The sequence below is a fragment of the Colius striatus genome, chromosome 8 (assembly GCF_028858725.1).
Source record: "Colius striatus isolate bColStr4 chromosome 8, bColStr4.1.hap1, whole genome shotgun sequence".
Lineage (NCBI taxonomy): Eukaryota > Metazoa > Chordata > Aves > Coliiformes > Coliidae > Colius > Colius striatus.
Genome location: NC_084766.1, coordinates 13973767 through 13996041, shown reverse-complemented (window position 1 = coordinate 13996041; position 22275 = coordinate 13973767). Strand labels below are relative to the sequence as shown.

At 39.5% G+C, this 22275-nt stretch overlaps 1 protein-coding gene across 2 annotated transcripts; it reads right to left on the bottom strand.

Annotated features, from left to right (window-relative positions):
* Positions 1-1231: 1231 nt before the first annotated feature.
* Positions 1232-20857, bottom strand: SUPV3L1 (Suv3 like RNA helicase). 2 transcript variants are annotated; one of them, XM_062001256.1, is made up of 15 exons: positions 20594-20857; positions 15964-16041; positions 15579-15686; positions 12728-12842; positions 12006-12174; positions 10148-10259; positions 9816-9893; positions 8647-8738; positions 7559-7739; positions 7078-7171; positions 6248-6467; positions 5801-5881; positions 4109-4285; positions 2429-2577; positions 1232-2045 (listed from the first exon to the last, which is right to left on the bottom strand). In XM_062001256.1, exons 1-15 carry the CDS (start codon positions 20844-20846, stop codon positions 1550-1552), a joined length of 2403 nt encoding a protein of 800 aa, XP_061857240.1. In that variant the 5' UTR covers positions 20847-20857; the 3' UTR covers positions 1232-1549. The 2 variants fall into 2 exon arrangements, with proteins under 2 accessions (XP_061857240.1, XP_061857241.1); XM_062001257.1 differs by lacking the exon at positions 20594-20857 and adding an exon at positions 17868-17886.
* Positions 20858-22275: the final 1418 nt, after the last annotated feature.

Here is a 22275-nt window from a genome sequence, read left to right as displayed (position 1 = left end):
GGAAAGAGTACAGGAAATACACTGAAAACAGCTGTTAAAAACACTTTTCAAACTGTTGTGGACTCCTTTCTGAACAGCAGCTTAAAGGATTGATAATAGGAGGAAACAAAGGAGATTCAGAGCAAACTTTCAACTGCAGAAATATGTGGTTGATCATTTTAGAAAGCTGGATATTTGATACAGTGAAGTTTGACCTGGCTTTTTTAAGTATCCCAACATTAACACAAGCAGGACCTGCAGACTTGTCTATAGCCAATCTCAGAAGTACAGTTGCTGCAGCATTGTTCACCTCAGGCAGCCCCAGCAACATGTCTTAGTGATGAAACCAATTTCTGTGAATACACACCAATTTTAGCATCTGATTCTCCCCACTCTCCAGTATCCCTACTGGGAGCTCAAAAGCATACCTTAAAGCTGCTCATACTAAAAAAAGTGACAGAGCATCTGCATGTGTAAGAAAAAGGCACGGCCTGGTGACGCACTGCCTTAAACCTTATGTAGTGACACTGCGATGAACAACAAATTAAACCTTCCTCCAGTTGGTCAGCACCTAACTTTTCCAGTTTATGACAGCCATGATAAAATAGGTATTTGGAAATGCTACTGGCACCAAGAACCATCTACAAGCTGTTATTTTATAAGATGTTATGTGAGCTTCAGTAAAATATTTTGTCTCCTCTCAAAATTCAGGTATCATAAACAAACTGGCCTATGAAGCAAGAAAGACTTATGAATTGCAATAGAACAAAGTAATTTGTATCGAAGTGAATTACAAAAGTGATGGAGGAACAGAGATCTGAATTTCTCAAAGGTAAATAAATTATACCTATGCCTCTAACATCTCCTTCTTCCCCCTCAAACAATAACCCAACTGTTTGGGGCTTTTTTCTGCCCCGGAACTTTGCCTGAATCAATGTGATGAGCTTTTCCTAGGAGAAAGAATACAATTTAAAGAGCAAGGACAGCTTTTGCTTTGTTTCAGTAATTACCCCTCAGACGGTAGAACTGAAATTTACTCAAAATATTCCTGTGGCCAGAATTTCATCATCCCCCAATGCACTAACACAAACAAACGCTTTTCATCTCCTTCCACATTTTCATGGGACACAAAGGTTAGAGGCGCATGACTCCTGTCACCATTCAGATCCAATTTCCTGCCAAGTTGTTCATTACTTTTCTTTATCTGTTAAACTCTGCCCTTTGGGAAGGGATGGAATGAGCAGCTAATTCATTACAAGTGAAATACTGACGTTTATTAAGGATATGAGGATATCTTGCAAGAAGACACGATATGCAAATTTTCACATAGCAGCAGATCATACACTTCCGCTGAACACCATGACTGAAAAAGTGTACAGCTGACTGGTAAAAGCAAACTTATTGCCTCTGAGCTTTCAAGAGTCCATTTCTCTGAGTGTTTCATGTAAGTGGTCACAGGAGACAGAAAGACATCAGGGAGCTGTAGCAGTGTAAACATGAAATGCCAAAGAAGTTATTAAAATAGTATTTTATTTTATGAATAAAACCTACACAGAATTAGGACTCGGTTCTATTTTTTCTTCTTTCCCATTTCCTTTGAACTATTCTGATCACCTGTTTTTGAACCAATGCCATATCTACCATTCCTGTGCTGATCCTGCCACTCACTCTCCAGCTGTCTCAGCATTTCTTGCGTTAAAAGTCCTTCACGTAGCAATCTGTTGGCAAGAGATCCACGTCCACGGCTTTTCAGGTCCTCCTGCCTTGTAGCAGACTGATAGGCTCTCAAGTTCTTCACTCTTCTTTCTCTCGAAACCTCCGTTGCAATAGAGAATGCCCCTGTGGATTTTGCACCATGATGGTCTGAGAGGGAGCTGGTATCTCTCTGAGTCCTTGAAAGAGGAAAGTATTCTGATACAACCTCTGCTGTGCCAGGAGTTGCTGCAGCCTGGGAAGCTCGGATCAGCTTCGTGATGTTGCAGACACCAACTTGGATAATGTCATCCAGTTTTTTCTGAATATCCCTTACACGGACAGCATCAGGGAACATATCCATGAAGCGGTAACTGAGAGGCAAAACAACACATAGTTGAACTTTTTTACTTAAAGACTGCTGATTGGGACAAAAATAACATACAAACTATATATAAAGTAAAAATAAAAAGATTACATGTTGCATGAGAAGGCCCCTGTAGTTTAAGTGGCATTTCAGCTGCTCCAGTCCAGGATCACCTCATTTCTAACTTTCTCTGTCAGTCACAAACTGTTCTCTACAGAACCCATGACTTGTTCCCATAACATAACTGCATTTGCCTTTGTCAAGATCCTCTAATGGGCCAAAGGAGCCCATACTGCACCACATATACATGGGCATGAAGACACTGCTTTTCTAGGACTGTAAGTCATAAAAATTCAGGAAAAAATGTATTTTCAAGCACAAAGACAATACCTTAACCACAGATAGAGGTCAAAAACATCATGAACAGCTTCAAGGTGTATCAGTTCTTTGATGTTCTTTGGGACAGCTAAAGGCCATTTGGTGTGCCGACAGAGCCAGTCAAACGTCAGAGGCTCATTTCTACTAAACTGTCTTGCAAACTGAAAAACAAGCAGATTCAGTGAGGTCCTTAGCTAATCAGCAGAGAAAAAAATCCCAAATGAGTTAAATTCCCTTGAGTCTGTATACATAGAATACTCCAGAAAATACTTGCTTTGTTCTACACAGCACAAATACCACACATTCTTTTACTTAATTACTCAACACAGGAGTCACCTCTCCTTTCCAGGTCTCACTAACACAATTTGTCCATGGGCCATGCACAGAGTTAAGCAACAAAAATATAGAGCTATCCAGAAAAGCATAACACTGAAGCATATGGACTTTTTTTGCCTTTTTTTTATTTCTTATCCTGTTCCTGTTTTGTTTAAGTTTGTGTTCCATGACTTAGGAAACACACTATTCACAACCCAAACAGATCAATCTGCACTAGAAATCAATCCTTCTGAAACCTAGACAACTCAGCTCTTTTACTAACAATAAATAAAGCCAAATAAGATTCAATTTAGAATTTTAAGGAGCATTGATGACTTGGAATAACTGCTTCCTAACTGGTTGATACCAGAAGGGATTTTTTTGCCGAGGAATGAGGCTTAAATTCACAAAGGCATTCACAACAGCCTGTCTCCCTCCAACATCACGTTATTTCCCTCTGCACCTTCATTACTTGGGATGTAAATGCTCAGCATTTCCTTAATGAGGCGCTTTTTTTTCAACTCTTTAAGTCAATCACTCAGTTTCTAAAGAACGTTACTAGCCATTTTTGAAAAGCACAGGCTTAATATCTGTAACATGAAGGCACCACATCAGTTTCATTTAATATGTTATTGTATTAAAAATGTTTAATGCATTCTCTAAAAGAAGACAAAGGTGATACTGTCTCAGAAAGTAACAGTCCCAAACAAAATTATTAATCCTGAAAAAATGAAATCAGCTGACCACAAATTCCTTAAAATAATCACACCAGGAGCACAGTGAAAAAGTTCATCCAGGCCTGAAAAGTTAAATGATTTAATCCTCAGAGCAACTTACAGCACTACATTTTCTGGCAGTTTAATAATATGTAACTGTATTATAACATCAGCAATCACACTTAATCTCACATTTTTTTCTTTTGTTGCCAAACTAACACCTTGAAGAAGTAATACCCTGGTTTTTAAGGACTACTGGTAGACATAATGTAGTGCAGAGCTTAATAGTGCCCAAGTAACCACATAACACCATCCTGATCTCTCCCAGTTCAAAAATCACCTGCAGGGTAAACAGTAGGATTCTCTGAGGCAAACAGCAGAGAAGCTACCCGAATTTTAATTTACATCACAAAATAAGAAGCAGTTCTCAGAAGTTAAAAGGTTTGGACAATAAAAATGGTGAAGAGTGCGTTTTTAAAAAATAGACATCTATCTCCAGCTATATACATCTAACTGCAGCTCCAGGACTACCTGTGGCCGCTTGAAGAACGCTCTCAAATGATCTAATGGCAAAATCCACAATAAATATAGCAGCTAGATACAGCTTCACCTGCTCCAACATAAACGTGGCTTTTTTTCTGAGATTAAAAAAATAACTGACCTTCAACAATGTGGTACACACAAAAGGCTCTTTTCTGTTCAAAGGTGCAGTGCAGAAGACATATCGTGATCGCAAATTTAGTGGAATGTGCTGAATCATATCTGCTAGAAATTTAAAGTCGTCAATATTGCAGACAAAGTAAAGCCCATCGACTTGTGAAAGACTCACAAAAATATCCTGTGAAGACACAACCAAACAAAGAGGATGGCAGTATGTGAGAGGGTTGTTAAACTTTGTGTTACCAAACCAAAAAAACGACTCAAGTGTTTTCACGGCTAGTTATACTGAAAGACGGTTAAATACAACAAATTTGATCACAGAAATAAAACAGTGGTCAGGGGAGTTCTCACTGCTTGTTAACAGGATTTTCATTAAATTCTCTAACATAGGATCAGAGGAGAAGACATAACACACTATGCTTTATTTAAGCATTCTCAGTTGGTCTTTTAAGTGACAAATACAGTGTTCTGGAAAACTATAGTCCGAAGTTTTATTTACATTTTAGTTAGGAAGAACATCATCATAGGAACCAGTTATTACTGTGTTTAGAACTTGCATCAGGTTTGTCACCTCACATGACCCAAAAAGCTAATTTTGGAGCATAAAATTGAACAAATGAGGTATTTTTAGCCCAATGTCAACAGCAGATCAATTTTAGGAAGAAAGAAATCAAAAAGTAAATATAGTATTGCAATAGGGGAGTTCAAAGAATACTTGAAACACATCCAAGGTCTGGACAAACGGGAGATGCCACATTGCAGGGGGAACTTTTACCGGCCTTCAAAATTATTTCTCTAGTCTAAATCTTTGATTAAAAAAATCTTTAAAGAAACATTGAGCTGCTTATTTAAATATATGACTGAATACTTAAGAGATCAATAATAACAAGTTTTTTTAATCTTAATATGTCTATGCTAGCTCAGATATTCTCAATAGTAAGATCTTAAAGATGTGCTGCTATCCTATCAGCCTAAGTCTTCCAGGAGGTCACAAAGTATAATTTTTTACCTCAAATTTAGAAATCACACATTACCACAAAACAGCACATCAACAGAGAATTGATGCATTTGAATCCATGAAAGCTGCTAAGAAATTCTCAGGGTACTAAAAGTCACGATCCTTTTTTTTTTTTTTTAAACACAGAATTGGAAGCTTAATTTCTACTTTAAAAGGTTTAGGCACTACCAAAAATTCTACTGTCCAGCTAATGATGAGATCAAGTAGATGCCACAAAATCTGTGTTCTCAAAGTTAAGCAAACACTGTTTTACCATGAAGTCCACAGAACTGAGGAAAAAAAAAAAACCAAAACAGACAGCTCTCAGATGCACAGAAATCTGTCATGACCAGCCTAATTTTCCAGGAATCTTCATATAAACTTATCAAAATTTCAGTCTCTAATATTGCAGCCTCTGACCAAAAAGTCTGTATTTACAATACAGGAAAGATTAAACGAAAAGGTTGTTGCACACTCTTCAACATGTTTAAACATATTTACACACTTAAACAGCTTTCAGGTATATTAAAAGCCAGAAAAGTTAAGCATTCTAAATGTATTTACAGTCACTGCTGTGGTAGAGAGAAGAATCCAACTGACAAGAGATTCACACAAGGCTGGCTGTTAATGTCTGAAAGTACATGTTGTACAATGCCTAATTTTTAAACCAGAAACTAATATTTTGATCATACTTACAATTAGATTGGATAAAGTGGCATCAGGGAGATGATAAGCAAACATTTCTATCTGCTCAGGAGTAGGATGTAGGCCAGCTGCCTAAAGAGGAAATAAACAAAAGTCTATTCACTCTCAATATTCTTCTTAAATTAGTGCTGCAGAAACAAAATCTAGAAAGATAAAATGCAAGAAACCAAAGCATCCTACAGAATCCAGTTTATCACACTTATCTATCTGCAACTTAAGAACTTTGGTGTTTGAGACTTTAATTCTTAAAACAGAAACTTTGAAATTAATGAAACATTGGAAGCTTCCGAGCAGGACACGTATTCAAAGTCACCCCAGCATGATACAGTAGTTTTATAACTAATCTGTAAATGGAAACGAGGAAAAATAATTTGGGATCAGAACAAAGTAAAACAACTCCAGAGCCCATCTGTACAAAGTGAGTACTGAGCCTCTCACCTTCAAGGGGCGCACAGGCTCATTCAAAATTTCCTTCAGCTGCACGAGGTCATCGCGATGCATTGTAGTGACTTCTCCTTGTTTGAAGGATGAGCCAAAACGTCCAGCTCTGCCTGCTATTTGTAGAGCCTGAGAGGTTGTAATGGAGTCAATTTCCTTTTCTCCTTTCTCATTGATAGTTGGCTTTACTATAGAGTTAAAAATTATTCTTTTTATACACCTGAAATATTTGAAGAAAAACAAAGAGGAATCTTTGTTTGCAAGTAACTTTCAATATGCAGCCTACTACAGAAGAATCAAAGTTTGCTTTGGGGGAGGGTTGAGCTTTTTCCCCTCTATAAATTAAGGGACCACAGATATCACTCATGGACACAGTATATTCAAAAGGGCAGCAGCATAAGATTACTGGTTAGTTAAAGGAGAATCATCATCCCTACACAAATTAATTCTGTTCTCATAGGGTCCCAATCATTCATCATCATCATCTGCCCCAGTAGTTTATGGCAATGGGACTGAATTTGCTCTTACATTTCAGAAATGCAAGAGATCGATCCTCTGACAACCTAACACATCTGACTCCAGCGGATCAAAAGGATATTAACAGTGTCTATCATCACACAGAATCAGGCCAAGTGAGCCATTCATTTCTTAGAATTAGTTTTAAAACTAAAGCTTAACTCTACCCAAACTGAAAACGTATGTACTGTGTTATCTAGACATGGCAGATATCTAGCCAAATTAGCTAAACTGAGGAGCAAATTAATGCAGGTATCATATCCACACATATATACCAAAAAAAAATCATATTATAACCTGTTCCAGTTACTTACAAATTGAGTCCCATTCCAATTGCATCTGTAGCAACTAAAATTTTGCATGGATCATCCGGATCATTGAATTTCTTTGCCTGTTCAAGTTTCGTTCCTAAAACAAAATGACAAAACACTTCATGTAACAAACTCTTCTTACAAAAAAAAGGACCAACGTATCATTAAGCCTGATGCCTTTATAATAGGCTGAGAATTAAAAAAAATATTGGCATTTGGCTGTTATTGGAGGAACGGAGCAAGTGGGGTTTGAATCATTCCCACAGTTGTGGACAGACCTCATTTAATTATCTGAAGATCAGTATTAAGTACATAACAAAGGTCTAATCCCAAGATTAAAACACCAGTCAACCAAAGTTGATTGCTCTCTCTGATTATATGCATGCAAAACTAAGAAAACTCATACTATTTCATTTCAAAAGCTTTTCTAAGAAAGCAGCAAGAAGCAGGATGTTCCCTTAAAGAGAAAAGGCAGAGGCTTTACCTGGTGGCAGACTGCCATATATGACGGCACATTCTAATCCCCTGGCTTCAATCTGTCGACTGACAGAATAAATGTCATTCTTACTGAAGCAGACAACACAGTCCCCAGGACGAAGGTTATCTAAAGATTCTAAGGCATAATCCAGCACAGTAAGAGGAGTAAGTCTCTTGTAGTTTCGGACCTAGAACCAAAGGAATTGTGAAAGATAATATGTTTTCAAATGAAAAATTCCTGTGGAATATGAGCCAGCATGGTGGTTATCACAATTTAGTGTAACACTGAGGGACCTCTCACAGTCCTGAGGGGATAATTACTGGGGAGAAGGTGACATACACCATATGCACTTGCATGCTTGCAGCACTTCCCAAGCTGAGAACTGCACAGCCTTTTCAAGAAAGAGAGAATAACTACATTATTTTACATACAAACTAGATTCAAGAAAAAAAAGTGTACTGGTTATGTAGCAAATTCTATCAAGAAATGAGTGTTTCAACTCAATCAGTTGAATGCTGTAACTGGTCCTCCTTCAGAACTACATCACTCGCCACACACAGATATATATAACTACAGCTAATTCACCACCAAATCACACAGCCTGTACCTTCTTAGGACCAAATCTCGTATCTTTAAATACTTTTCACAAAATAATCTTCCTAAGGCAAAAAAAACCCAAAACAAACCAATTTATGACTGTAAAGTTGGGTTTCAGAGATATTTTAATCACTTTCTTCTGGAGGTGTTGGCTCTTAACTCCTTTCCTTATCACATGGAGAATATCTACCAACAGATTCAGTAAACTCAGCAAATTTGAGAGCACTATGCCTTCCAGGAAGAACAGAATTGTAAAGAAAGATCCTAAACAACTGTAGCATTCCCTGAGGGGAGCTCAGCAAAGCATTTATCTTCTTTAAAACAATACTGCTATTAAAAAATATATATTAACTTTGTCACATCTCCTTTGATTTATGGGAATTCCTACAACAGTAACTTTGATCAGTGATATTCCCAAAAGATCTGAAATTTTTGTCTTTTTGTAGCAAGGAGAACTTGATATTCTATCTGTAAATTTAAAGAATGAAAAAGCTTACTTCAACTTCCTCCCCTGTAGTGTACATGAGCTCCGTCACCAAGTCAATAGCAGCAGCTTCTCCACAAACGTGGATTTCTTCTGCACAGAGTCCTGACCAAGATTCAACAAAATAAAATGCAAAATGTTACAGATTATTTAGTAGACAATGGTAGCTTTATCTGGCTTTTAAATTACCCAAAAATTACATTTTGCTCCCTAAACAGATCAATTAGAACTGTATTTCACCTTCTTCAGCATCCCAAACCAGTAACTAAAGCCTCTCCCACAATACACAGCTTCCTTAGAGCTACTCTTGAGCTCATACTAGCAAATGATGCTTGGAAATCCATTAGTATGACAATCAGAACAGCTAATACTCTGATGCACCCTCTCAGCCAAAACATGATGTACCCTCAATCACTGAAAAAATAGACCAAAGCTCTGACTGTGTTTAACTATTAACGTTTTATTAAGTCCTAAATCCCAGCAGAACTTTGAGCTTTGTTTTATGCATGACCTTCTAAAATTATGAATCTGTCTCTAATGTCATCAGAATAGAAAGAGGGAAAAAAAATAGGAGGAAGAGAAACTGACAAGTCATCCTGCTAAACTCAGCTTCAAAAGTGGTGAAGGAAAAGGTGGGAGGGATCAGATTCCAAACTTTTCAAAATCTGAGGAAAAAAGAGTTTCAAAAATTCCTCTTGAAAAAAAATCTAAAATTATCAAAAGAAGCATTCCTCTAAGAATTTAACAGGTCAATGCAGCTCTATAAATGAGCCAACTGAAGTTATCACTATAAAATATCTAATGTTTACCACATTGCCATACATTTAACAGTACCCCTTCACAACAAAAACCCCTGAAAAAATGTGTTGATTAATTTTAAAAAGCATACTTCTAGAAAATATTCAACGTAAAAGAACAACATGGTGTAACAATATGAAGACTCTATATTACTGAAGGAACAAAACTAAAAGATGCATCTGAATAACTTAAGAGAAAAAAATGTTTATAAAACATTCACTGAGTAAAACATGAATGGTAAGTTGTTGCCACACAGACAAATCCTTTGAGGAAGAGCATCCCTATAATTTGCTGTGAGAAGATACATGAAGAAACAATAAATACTTTTCTTTTGCATCACATAGTTACATTAAACTAGTTCATTGTCTACACAAATGAGCTTACCTAGAAGGGCTCTTGTCCAAGCCCACCCTCTGGCAGGATCTCTGATCATCTGAATTTCATCAATCACAGCAACTTCATCTTAAAAAAAGAATAAAAATAGATACACCAAGGAAGAGCATCTAGAACAGCACTACAACACAAGAAGGAACTTGAAGGCTTTTTAAAAATGATTGCTCAAATAAAGTTAATTCTTTACTACCAAAAAGCTATTTTGAGATGATGCAGGTCTTATTAACTGCTCTAAAAGCAAAGAGGAATAGCTCAGCTACTTCAGAGTCTAAGCAACAACACACATAAAGATATCACAGACTGAAACAATTATGTATACCTACAAGGTGTATTAGTGCTGCACATTTCAATAGTACAAGCAATGTGAGAAGCTTGTCTGGCATCTTCATTGGCATACACACGTTCTTCTCCTGTCACCAAGTCACACGGCACATTCTAAAGGAATTCAGAAAACTCACATTAAGTGTCTTTAATGTAACAGAATCATATTTCCAAAGGGGAAAAAAAAATCAGTTTCTTAAAATAACTTCTAAGACAGTATAATGGAAGCTATGCAAAAGATAACTACTCAGCCTTTTGAAACTTGTATTTAAGTTTACCAGACTGAAGGGTATAAGAAAGACGTAGTATTTATAATTAGATGTCCTCCCCTACTCCTGCAGACTACATCTTCCTCTGAGCATCTCAGAGCTGTCACATTTACAACAAAAGAACTGTCAGAAGAGCTGTACAGGGGGCTCAAAGTAAGGCCCAGCAGTGAAGGAGCCTTGCAAGCTCCAGTCTCCTCTAGTTCCTTTAGTGATTACTCTGTTGGGGGTCTCGCCTGCTGCCTTATACACATCCAGCAAGAGCTCATGAAGACTATCTGTGAGAAGCAGCAGGGGCCACCACCCTCTGTCAGCTCTACACTCACTGAACCTCAGGCAGATTGTTGCTCCTTCCATATCTATAGCCACCTACAGAGCCATGCCAGAAGCTCTATTTAAGCCTCAACATCTACATATGATCCATGAGCTGCCAAGTGAGAAGTCCTCACACACACTAAACACATGGAGAAAAGTGCAGTAACTCTGCTCACAGGGAACATCACTATATGGTATCAACATGTTAAAGATGTCTCCTAGGACAAGCCAATCTTTTTTATATGTTGCTTTGATAAACCAATAACAGGGATTACAACTTCTAAATCTTAAGCTTGTCAAAAAAAGAGAAATGAGGAGGTTGGGACATCCTTTTTTTCTATAGCATCTAGCAACAGGACAAGGGGTAATGGGATGAAGTTGGAACACAAAAAGTTCCACCTAAATATAAGAAAAAACTATTTCACTGTGAGGGTGACAGAGCAGTGGCACAGGCTGCCCAGAGGGGTTGTGGAGTCTCCTTCCTTGGAGGTCTTCAAGACTCGTCTGGACATGTTCCTATGTGACCTGATCTATGTGAACCTGCTGTTGCAGGGCGGTTGGACTAGATGATCTCTAAAGGTCCCTTCCAACCCCTACCATTCTATGATTCTATGATGTTCAAACACTATAGCACCTACACACTATGCTATGTTAACATGTAATGTGTTACTGTAACACTTCTGAACTGAGTTGTTCTGTGAAGCTGGAAACGTGTTGGTGACGTGTCTTCAAACATATGCTTGAAGCCACAAAAAAAGCACTAATGAAAGCTTTCTCTAGAGACCTCATATAGGTCACTGCTCTACAACTCATCTGAAGCTGTAGAATGAAATATTTCTAGATGCTTGAGTGAAATATATTTAAATGTTGAAGCAGAGGGTTTTGGGGAGTTAGGCAAGGGTAATTTCTTGTGTACAAGCTAAAATAAACGTCATGGGCAAAACAGGCCACAGTTTACACACTAAAAAAGCTGCTAGGAGAACCCAGCTAAACCTAGGGAGGGAAAAATTACAAGAAAATGGAGGTAGGTTACAGTGGTGATTGCACAGCATGTGCTTTGGGGAAAGTGATGTTTCATTAGGGTAAATGATGTCCCATTCTACACACCTAACGCAGAAATGCACAACTGGTATTCACATGAGCTGACATTACTGCAAAGGCACCCATTCAAGCACGTTGCTTCATGGGCTACCTCAAGCAACTACAGTACTTTATAAACACATATTCATGACACTCTTATAAGTACTAAGGAGGTAGGTAAGTAATACAACATACTGACAGCATTATTACTCTTTTGGAAGATCTCATGAGCCAGAAGTTTTAGTGGACCACAGTATATGCCAGATTTTGCTGACAAATATCTCTGGATAGCATGGTAAGTTTTTCCACTGTTTGTAGGACCAGCATGGAATATTATCTTTCTCTGAATAGCTCTGGCATCTGGATACCTAAAACATACACAAAAAAGCAGATCTATTGAACATTTATCTGGTGTTCTGGATACTGATTCCAGAGAAACTGAAAATTAGCTTAAACATTTACTTATTAATAGACCTTTTTAATACACTTTGAAAGCAGAAATACCAAGATCTTAGAGACAGTAGAAGGAGGTTCCTCTCTCTTATACATTTGTCTTCTGAATCATACAATGCTTTGAAAGATACAGAGTGGGTAATTCTCATTACTGTGGGCTCTCTTCTTGGGTATATCAGCATTTTAATGTCCTGGTATGCTACCTCCCAAACAGAGACAGACAGAAGGCAGCTTTCTGGAAAGGCAATACCAACTCAGCAACTCTCATAGCCGATACAACCTTGTTTTATTTTTAATTGATTGCAACATATCTTGTAACAAGAGTTTATGACATAAATTATTGTAAAAAATACAGAATTAGAACAGAAAACATAGTGCAATTACACACCATAAAGCTTAAGTCCACAGAATATGAAATTCTATGAGAACAAGAAAAGAAAACACTACAACCACTTAAAACACACTGACCAGTTGGGTGGTAATCTTAAATCGCTGATCTTGCGCAGATCATCCATACAGTCCAGCATGGGAAAGATCTGCTTCGCGTGCCTCAGGAAAAATGGAAAGAGATCATCCACGTGACCTAGAAGACAAATCTTTCTAAGAAAGTTTGCATGCTTGACTGAAGCTGTTTATCTCCATAATAAACTGCTTTAAAAATTTCTACTACTGTCATCACACATTTATGTAATTCTTAACTTCTGGCTCTCTACAAAGTTCACTAATTACCTCACTGGTGGAAAGGTAAAGGGACATGAGCACACAGTCTCATGAAGGGAGACTCATGAAGGCAGACATGACTCATGAGGGGAGAGCAGCAGATGTCATCTACCTTGACTTCAGCAAGGTCTTTAGCACTGTCTCCCATAATATCCTCATCAGAAAGCTCAGGCAGTGTGACTTGGATGAGTGGACAGTGAGGTGGATTGAGAGCTGGCTGAATGACAGAGCCCAGAGGTTGGTGATCAATGGCACAGAATTGAGTTGGAGGCCTGTGGCCAGTGGAGTTCCACAGGGATCGGTTCTGGGGCCAGTCTTGTTCAGAATCTTCATCAACGACCTGGATGAGGGGACAGAGCGTACCCTCAGCAAGTTCCCTGATGACACCAAACTGGGAGGACTGGCTGATTCCCCAGAGGCTGTGCTGCCATTCAGTGGGATCTCAACCGGCTTGAGAATTGGGCAGAGAGGAACCTCATGAAGTTCAACATGGACAAGTGCAGAGTCCTGCACATGGGAAGGAACAACCTCATGCACCAGACAGGCTGGGGATTGACATGCTGAAGAGCAGCCCTGCAGAGAGACCTGGGAGTCTTGGTTGATAATAAACTGAACATGAGGCAGCAATGTGTCCTCATGGCCAAGGAGGCCAATGGCATCCTGGGATGCATCAAGAAGAGTGTGGCCAGCAGGTCAAGAGAGGTCTTCTCCCCCTCTACTCTGCCCTGGTGAGGTCTCATCTGGAGTCCTGTGTCTAGTTCTGGGCTCTTCAGCTCAAGAGGGACAGGGAAGTGCTGGAGAGAGTCCAGCGCAGGGCTATCAAGATGATCAGGGGACTGGAGCATCTTTCATACGAGGAAAGGCTGTGGGAACTGGGGCTATTTAGTCTAGAAAGGAGGAGACTGAGAGGGGATCTCATTAACATTTACAAATATCTAAATGGTGGGTGTCAGGAGGTTGGGACATCCCATTTTTCTATAGTATCTAGCAACAGGACAAGGGGTAATGGGATGAAGCTGGAACACAAAAACTTAAACGTAAGAAAAAATCTATTTCACTGTTCAGGTGATGAAACCCTGGCACAGGCTGCCCAGAGGGGTTGTGGAGTCTCCTTCCTTGGAGACCTTCAGCAGCCACCTAGACATGTTCCTGTGTGACCTGATCTAGGTGAACCTGCTTCTGCAGGGGGGTTGGACTGGATGATCTCTAAAAGTCCCTTCCAACCCCAACCATTCCATGATTCTATGAAGCAACACAATACAAATAACCTCGTTTCAGTATATTTACTCTGGTTAATCTATATGTCTGGAGATCTTCTAAATAAAATGAGAAGCTATGGAAAAGCTGGATAAGAAATAGTTTTTCTGTCCTAAGAAGACTTCAACCTGTTCTTCCTAAATTCCTGTGCTGTTTTGGAATAAAACAAAAGCTTCTAAAATGGTTTTATGGATGAACAGAGAAAAACAGAACAGTGTGCAGCTTCCCTAAGCTACTGAGACTTGGGATGCCAGTTCAAAATTTTGAGTGTGAAAACAAGAATAGAAAAATCAACTCAGAAGAGACAACCAGATTCACTCTTCTGAATGTCTGCAGAGAAGACATGTGGCCTTACAGGTCTTATTTCTGGTCACACTCCAATTGTCAAGCTCTCATAGAATTTCGAAGAACTATCTGCATCTAAAAAACTGTTATTATCAAATATACAAACACACACAAAAAAAGCAGTGGTTTGGTTTTTTTAAAAAAAATTAGTGTGAAAATTTTAAATAACTGTAGTATTTTCAATTACCACATTTGGACAAGCAAAACTCAACTAAAAAAACTTCAGCACTATCAAAATAAACAACCTTTTACACTCATATATGAGTTTTCAGGCACACATAAACAATGTTCATACATAAGTGAATAAAGAGTGGAAGTGAGGAAATCACATAGAGGATGTTATAAACAACCAATATAAAAACCACTTAAAATTTCCTAAGATGGTAAACATTTAACATCTACACATTTACATTTTAAGAGGAAACTAATGGACATTGTAACCTTTAAATTCTCATAATTACAATCAGATACTATGCCAAAGTTCTTCAGCTCAAACTGGGGAGAAGTTGTTTCTGCTGTCACCAATTAGCTTCACCTCTTAGTTAAGTACAGGTGGTTACGACACAGGATGCACTAAGCAAGCAAACAATGTTCACTTTTAGTAGTGTCACCTGGACACAGAGTAAGTCACAGAGCTGTATCCCCAAGTACTCAAAGTCACCTGGCCAGGAACAAGCTCTTAAAGTGCCCCCTAGTGACTAATGAATTTTTATGAGAGGAATAAACAAAAGCACTGTTTTAAATTCATCAATGAATAGATGCCATAAAACAACAGGCTGCCTCTTGCTAAGATCTCCACCTCTTTTTGTTTCTATTTCAGAAGATTTAAGGACAGAACACTCCAGAGGATAGATATAAATGTTTCTGACAGGGAAGCAGGGATTTTTAACCTCTTGTGCAAGCATAATAGTGGAGTCCACATATACATAGGTAAATAGACAAGCTAAAACCAAGAAACAAATATGTATTTTATCTTACAAGCACTCTGGATACTTGCCTGCATCACAGCATATATCATTGAGAATAATATGCAAGTCAGCACTCACAGAACTGGATTCCATTATATATTTCCTAAAGCTTATAAATGCTTGGTGAAACAGGCGAGCTGAAAGAAAAGAAAAAAAAAAGAACAAAGTGAACGTCACTGAGATCACAAAACCATATTTAAAACAACACAACAAAACACTGAAGCACTCCATTAAAAACCTATACCTTAATAAGAGATGTTACACATAAATATTAAGGTTACTTGAACCGAGTGACAGAGACGACCTAAACAAGCAGTGCTGTCAGACCCAATAGACGATCAGACCTCCCTAACACGATACATGAATAAAAACACATTTCACATTGAAAAAAATAATCTTAGAACATTCTCTTACCATCTAATCCATTTTCTGCTCCTAGTCTTTGGATTTCTTTCCTTTTGTAGAACTTATTCAAGTTTTTTAGAACTTCACCTGTAGAAAAAGAGTAACATTTTTTGTTTGTTTGTTCAAAATGAAACCACGTCTCCAAGCCCAAACATCATAGCTCTTCTTACTGTGGAGAGAGGGAATCTGTGCCATGCTAAACAGACTCAAAAGATTTCTCCCTAAATTAAACACAATAAATGAATGATTGAGCTTATTGTGGAAAAGGACAAAAACTGCAGCAGAGTAAGAACTGCATGAAGATGAGGTCGGTATTTGAGACACGCTCTCCCTGGCCCTTGACAGGAAAGCCTAAAGGTGGGAACCTGCAGCCTACACGTTAGGGAACAAACTAATTTAAGTTTTGGAATGTTTCTTGTTTGGGTTTTTTTAGCATCTATCAGGAAACAACAGTTTTTAATGTGAAAAGTATACTACTTTGTGACAGCTTTTACTGAACATCCTGAGAGACCTTCTTCCCTTCAAACTGCTCCCATGACACATTCTCCAGAAAGATCAGGCAAACCAGAGGCAGTATTCTTCCTATTTCTCTGGTCAAATAAAGGAGAACACTTAACAGAATTTCTTCACATAAATCACAAATTACTCAGATGCGTTTGCATAAAATCTCTTACTATAAAGTTATTAAGAAACCCTTCCCCTCTCCTAAAAGGTAAGTTCAGCGTTCCAGCAAAACTGTATTTACTAATATATACTCTTAATTTAGTTAATTAAATGTTAGTTAAATCACAATGGCAAAAATAATAATAACCTAGCAAATATCATGAGTACCTATTCATAAGCTTAGGTTATTCTCAAAATGCAAGTCTGTAATCCATATCTTAGAAAATGGTAGGACTGATATACAATGCAGCATATTCCTGGTTTGCCAGCACTAGTCACTGAACACAACATGGACAAGTTCTGCTCTCTGCAACTAACTTCATAACTCTTTGAAGTCTGGCATGACATGGAAAGCTCCTCATGAGATCAGTCCCAAGTTACTGAAAGACTGCCTCTCTGTTTAAAAAAACTAGAATTGAGACAGCCCACTTTACATAACAAAAATCAGCAGGTGACAAACTTTGAATACATCAAAGTTGAACTGCACAAGAGCAATAGCTACATCCCATACCCCATGCATGGTTACAGTAGTCTATTAACAGATTAACTCACAGTCTAAAGGGTTCACAAAGGTAACTAACCAAGACTGTCAGAGGACTTACATTCACTATACAGTTATCCACATTCTCATCAAAAAAACTTTTAAGAGCCCAGAAATCAAATACTGATTGGAAAACACTGCACTAAAAGAAAGCATAAGGCTAAATTCTCTTCAGAGCTTCCATCAGAAGTTATCACAGTTAACACAATATCAGCCATGTAGCTAAATTCACAACCTGTTGGCCTTACTGCAAGATTAAAAGGTCAACGCCAGAACATTTGTTACTATCCAAGGCTACATGACATTGAGACCATCACAGCCTTCGATATCCAAGGTCATGATCCCTCTTAAGCACAAATACTTGTCTTAACAAAAACGTGTATCAAGACAAAACAAAGCTGGCACTGCAGCAGACATGCCCACATTAGCTTAACCTAACTGCCTGTAGTACTATTTCTACAGCTACAGCTAGCAATCAGGGCACATACTCAGAGATCTGTGTGCTGCCTCTACCACCGCTCTGCTTACCATTTCCTCCTCTTTTAAGATTTTCCTTTCTTTACCATTCCCTCATTCTAGAACACGATTTTAGCTCTTACTCCTCAATTATTTAGACTTCTCAGTAGCACTTTTTAAGGCTCTGCGTAAAAAGATGGTCCGGAGGTTCAGAAATCATGCAGTTAGTTAGCCTCCAATCAGATCCACTTACATGTTTCAGCAACATTTCCAGGAAGACTTTTCAGTCATTTTCCTGCATCTGAAAGGACAACAGACCCCATATATTACCACTGGGGCAGGTGAACTGCTTTACTTTAAAATTCCTCCAGAACTACAAGACTTCCCTTGTCCAATCCAAGTGACATTGTGCATCAAACTAATTGACTGGCTCAGGCACTTCCTTCATGTTTCTGATGCGTGAATTCCTGACAATACCTCACCTTCTCTAGCTTATATTTCTCACCAGTAAGCATAGCCTCATGGTCTAACAATTTAAGCCATAGAATTGACATTCAAATATCACGACTTACTATTAGGGCTCAAAAGCAACAATTCTATGAAGGATTCTGTGAAGTCACCCGGCACGAAGTGCTCATCTTTCAATTCAGTAGACTTTTGCTTACATTTACTTAAAAATGGAGAACTGATCAACTCTTTACATTCCTTTTTGATACTGTAAGCATGAGGAGACCTCTTTTTCCTTTTCACCCTTCTACTCAACTTGAACATCACGGTTTTGTTTGGTTTTTTACATAACTGGTCCTTAGGTATTTCCCTGTCACTCCTGTTATCTAGTCACTTTGCCAAAATCTCCATATGAAAAGCTCAAAAGCAAAGCTCCTTCTAACTACAACTTACTTAACACACCAAAATGGAAAGCATACATCACCTGTCACAGACCCACTTCCTATGAATTCACAGAAAACAAAGGCAGCCGTGTATGAATTCTGCTACAGTCAGCTAAGCGGCAGGTTTGTTATAAAGGTTTCGCAAAATTGGCTTTGCAAAAGTAAGCTTCTGAAAAGGCTTCTGTTACGCTGACAGTGTTTGATTAGCATGAAAACTAGGATCACTGTCTCACTTCAGCAAGTAACAAGCTAACAAGATGATTCGCACTGGAATTACACGCACTCTAAAAAAGTCTCTTCACAGGCTGTAACCAGAAAGCCTTTTTCTTTATAGAATCGAGTTCAGTATTACTCAACAGAATTTGATGGAGCATCTTCATTCAAAATACCAAAACAGCATAATACTGTGTGTGGTCAGAATCTGAGCGGGAGAAGCAGGGGAAGACACTTATTTCATTAAAAATAAAAGATGACACTTACTAAGGAAGGTCTCATTCAGTTTCTTCTTTAACATTATTAATGGATTTCAAAATACAAAATTGCAGCAGAGAGCACTACAGCCCAACAAGGCGGATGAGCACCATACTGGTCACTTGGCTGAGTCTCCTTGCAAGGCTGACATGAAAGAACTTCAGCCTGTTTGAAGTAGGTGCTTGTCATCTGTGGGACATAAATAACTTTACCTAATCTGTTGTCTCTCAACAAGTTAGCAGAAATCAAATGGAACCTATACTTGTTTTCCCAGAGCACTTTAATTGTACCTTTGAAGAAATCCAACACAACTCCTTGTCTAATAAATGAGACAAGTAATGTACAAGTAATACTCTACCATATTTATTTGCACCTGAAGAATGCCCTACAAGGCAAATGTAAGTCCAAAAACAGCACACATTTTTTGCATTACAGCCGTTAAGGATTTTTCCACCTAAGTAGCTTTTCAGCTGCCAGGACCAGGTATTCTTTTCTCAAGGGCTCTGAACAAACCAAGATAATTTTCTTACGGTTTCTACACCTAGAGTTAATATAAATAATGTGCTAACAGAACATTTAATTAGAAGTATGTACAAAGAAAAGAAGTTTTGAACTAGACTCTCAATGTTTTGGCATCACCATCCATCAAAAGTATCAAGAACTTGTTTCTTATTTACTCAGTCTTTCAAGAGAGTGTGGTAGCTAGCACACAAGATAAAATAAGACTTTTCCTGAGCAGAAGGCTGAACATGGATGAGAAATGAACAGGATGTAGAGTCTGCAATTAGAGAAAAGGAAACCCTGAAAAAGCAGTTACCACTCAATGCTTCTTAAGATATAACAACATGTAAGACATCAGAGAGCAGAAGTATAGCGCTTCTAAGAGTTTTGTCTCTATTTCCAAAGCAGTTACCACTCAATGCTTCTTGAGATATAACAACATGTAAGACATCAGAGAACAGAAGTATAGTGCTTCTAAGAGTTTTGTCTCTATTTCCACTTAAATGCCAAAAAATGAATGTAAAATGACAGGATAATTACACATACTGAATGCTTTGCCCAATTCTGATCTAGGCACATTCACACACTGACCATTCTCCTCTGTCTGTAACACCAGTATTTAAAAAACCTAACACTTAGAATCACAGAATGTTTAGATACAGTTATGGTTTCTGAATGCTACAAAGAATGTTCAGCTGTAGAACCAGGCACCTATATCCCGACTGCGGTGAAAGAGGGAGTGGAAGAACTAGTCCAACAGACTTTTTCTCCGCACAGGGCTTGCCTAATGAGCCTCGGAAAAATCTTCATTACTGGTCACATCACCTCACCTGACAACTTTTATCCCACTTTCACCTTCGCAGGTACGAGCGGCCACAGCGGGCAGATACGCTGCAAAGAGACCCTTTGCTCTCAGGAAAGAAAACTCCAGAAAACAATCGGTCCGGTGCAGCCAAGCCCGCCGGGGAGAGCAGGCGACGCCCACCCCCCGCGCTCAGAAGGCCGCCGGGCAGGGCCCGTCCGTTCCCCGCAGCCCGAGGCGGCCAGCTCCTCCGGTCCCAGCGGGCAGAGCGGAACGAGGCGCGCGCCACGCCGCCTCACGGCCGCCCGCACTCACCTTTGTCGAGGGGCCGCGTGAGCTCGGCGCCCACATCCTCCTCGGCCGCGTCAGCGACGGGCTTCAGGGGCACGGGCACGAAGAGAGAGGTGTCGGGGGCCCGGGACCTGCCGTTCCCGCCCTCTGAGGAGGAAGACGCCGAGGCTGCGGCGATGGCGACGGGGCGCAGGCGGGCGGCGGCGGCCCCGCCATGGCGGAGGGGGAGCCCCGCGCGCGCCGGGAGCCGCAGCAGCGGCCACGCGCAGCGCCTCATCCGCAGCGAAGGGCAGCGGCGGCGGCGCGCGGCCCGCGCGTCATCGCCCGGCGCCCGCCCGCTCGCCCGCGCACGCGCCGCGCCCCTCCCGCCCCGCGGCCCGAGGAAGCGACGCAGCGCCGAGCAGAGAGAGCACGCAGAGCGGAGTGAGAATACAGCTGTTTTAATAATCCAAAGAGCAGCTCCGCAGGGTTCCCGTTTATTATACATGGTTGCACGCTCGGAGGCTGGTTAAATACAATCAAGTTTCCAACATCTCTTGGAATTGGTTCCAGGTTACAACATGCAAGTGACCATGAAAATATTTGGCTTTTTACTTCATTTTTTTAAATATCTGAACAGGCACTTACATGAGGGAGTTAAATTTGCTCTCATTCAAAGATATTAGCGTTAGAAGTATCCCAGCATAAAGTTACATAGAGGCTTTGTCTGCTTTATCAAAGTGCCACAGTAATAAAACAGTTCTTACATAAATGTAATTTGATTGTTACTTACTCATAAAGTAAGGTTACCAATGACACTTGCACCAGAGTTGAGAAGTCTTGGTTTAAAGGCCAAGTGAACTACAAGCACAAGTAGCCTTCCACACAGCAGGCTTCCTCTTAGGCCCAAGCCACACGCCTGAGAACAGACTACATGCGCAGTTGTGAACAGGTGAAGGCTAACTCCTTAAGCTATTTCCTCAAACACTAAACACATATGAGATGATTTAGACAAACATTCTGCCATGCCAGACAAGATTCTAACAGTTTTAAGGCTTATCCAGCTTCAAAATATCTTTCCAAAAGATGACCAAAAAACACTTGGTTGCCCTCTTAACAGGCTCACAGGGACTAGGAGGAGCATGTCCTCTGAGGACACTTCGCCTCTCCTGTCAAGACAGTGCAGAGACAGACTGTGAAGACAGTGGAAGCATGAATACAGAAGGACCCACATAGTTTGATGTATTTGCAAAATAACCAATATTGCCAGCATTTATTTGCTCAATAGGAGATAATTATGTTCCATTACTTGATCCATTTACCATCTGAAGATGAAACAATGACAACATCTCTACAGTCACTAGTTGCTGGGCAACAAACCCCCAAAAGTCAGGAGTGACTCATATGAAAGGCTTAGAAAAGTCTTTGAGAGATGATGGAGAGAACTAAGGGAGGGAGGGCAAAGACGCTTCCTAACATTCTTTGCTGCTGACATTTTCAAAGCTCCTTGGAAACCTTGGTGAGGTGTCTGAAGGCTCCACAGTTATCACAGTCCTAGTGCATGTACACGCAGTTTCAGTTAAACCCTGGCTAATAGTCAGAAGTTTTAGGACAAATCACCATAAACCTCGACTTTTAGTGTGATTTAGTCAATTGTGTCTTACTGTAGTTTCAAAACAAATCAAATGCATATAAGCAACATTTGAAAGAAACATGCAACAAACAAC

What these genes read in the sequence shown, in the direction of transcription:
- SUPV3L1 (XM_062001256.1), bottom strand. Translation starts at nt 20,846, where the DNA reads ATGAGGCGCTGCGCGTGGCCGCTGCTGCGGCTCCCGGCGCGCGCGGGG. An exon ending in CTACAGGGGAGGAAGTTGAA is followed by an intron (nt 7,740 to 8,646) that starts GTAAGCTTTTTC and finishes CTTTGGTTCTAG; the next exon opens with GTCCGAAACTACAAGAGACT. An exon ending in AGCCTGTGCGCCCCTTGAAG is followed by an intron (nt 5,882 to 6,247) that starts GTGAGAGGCTCA and finishes TTTCCTCTTTAG; the next exon opens with GCAGCTGGCCTACATCCTAC.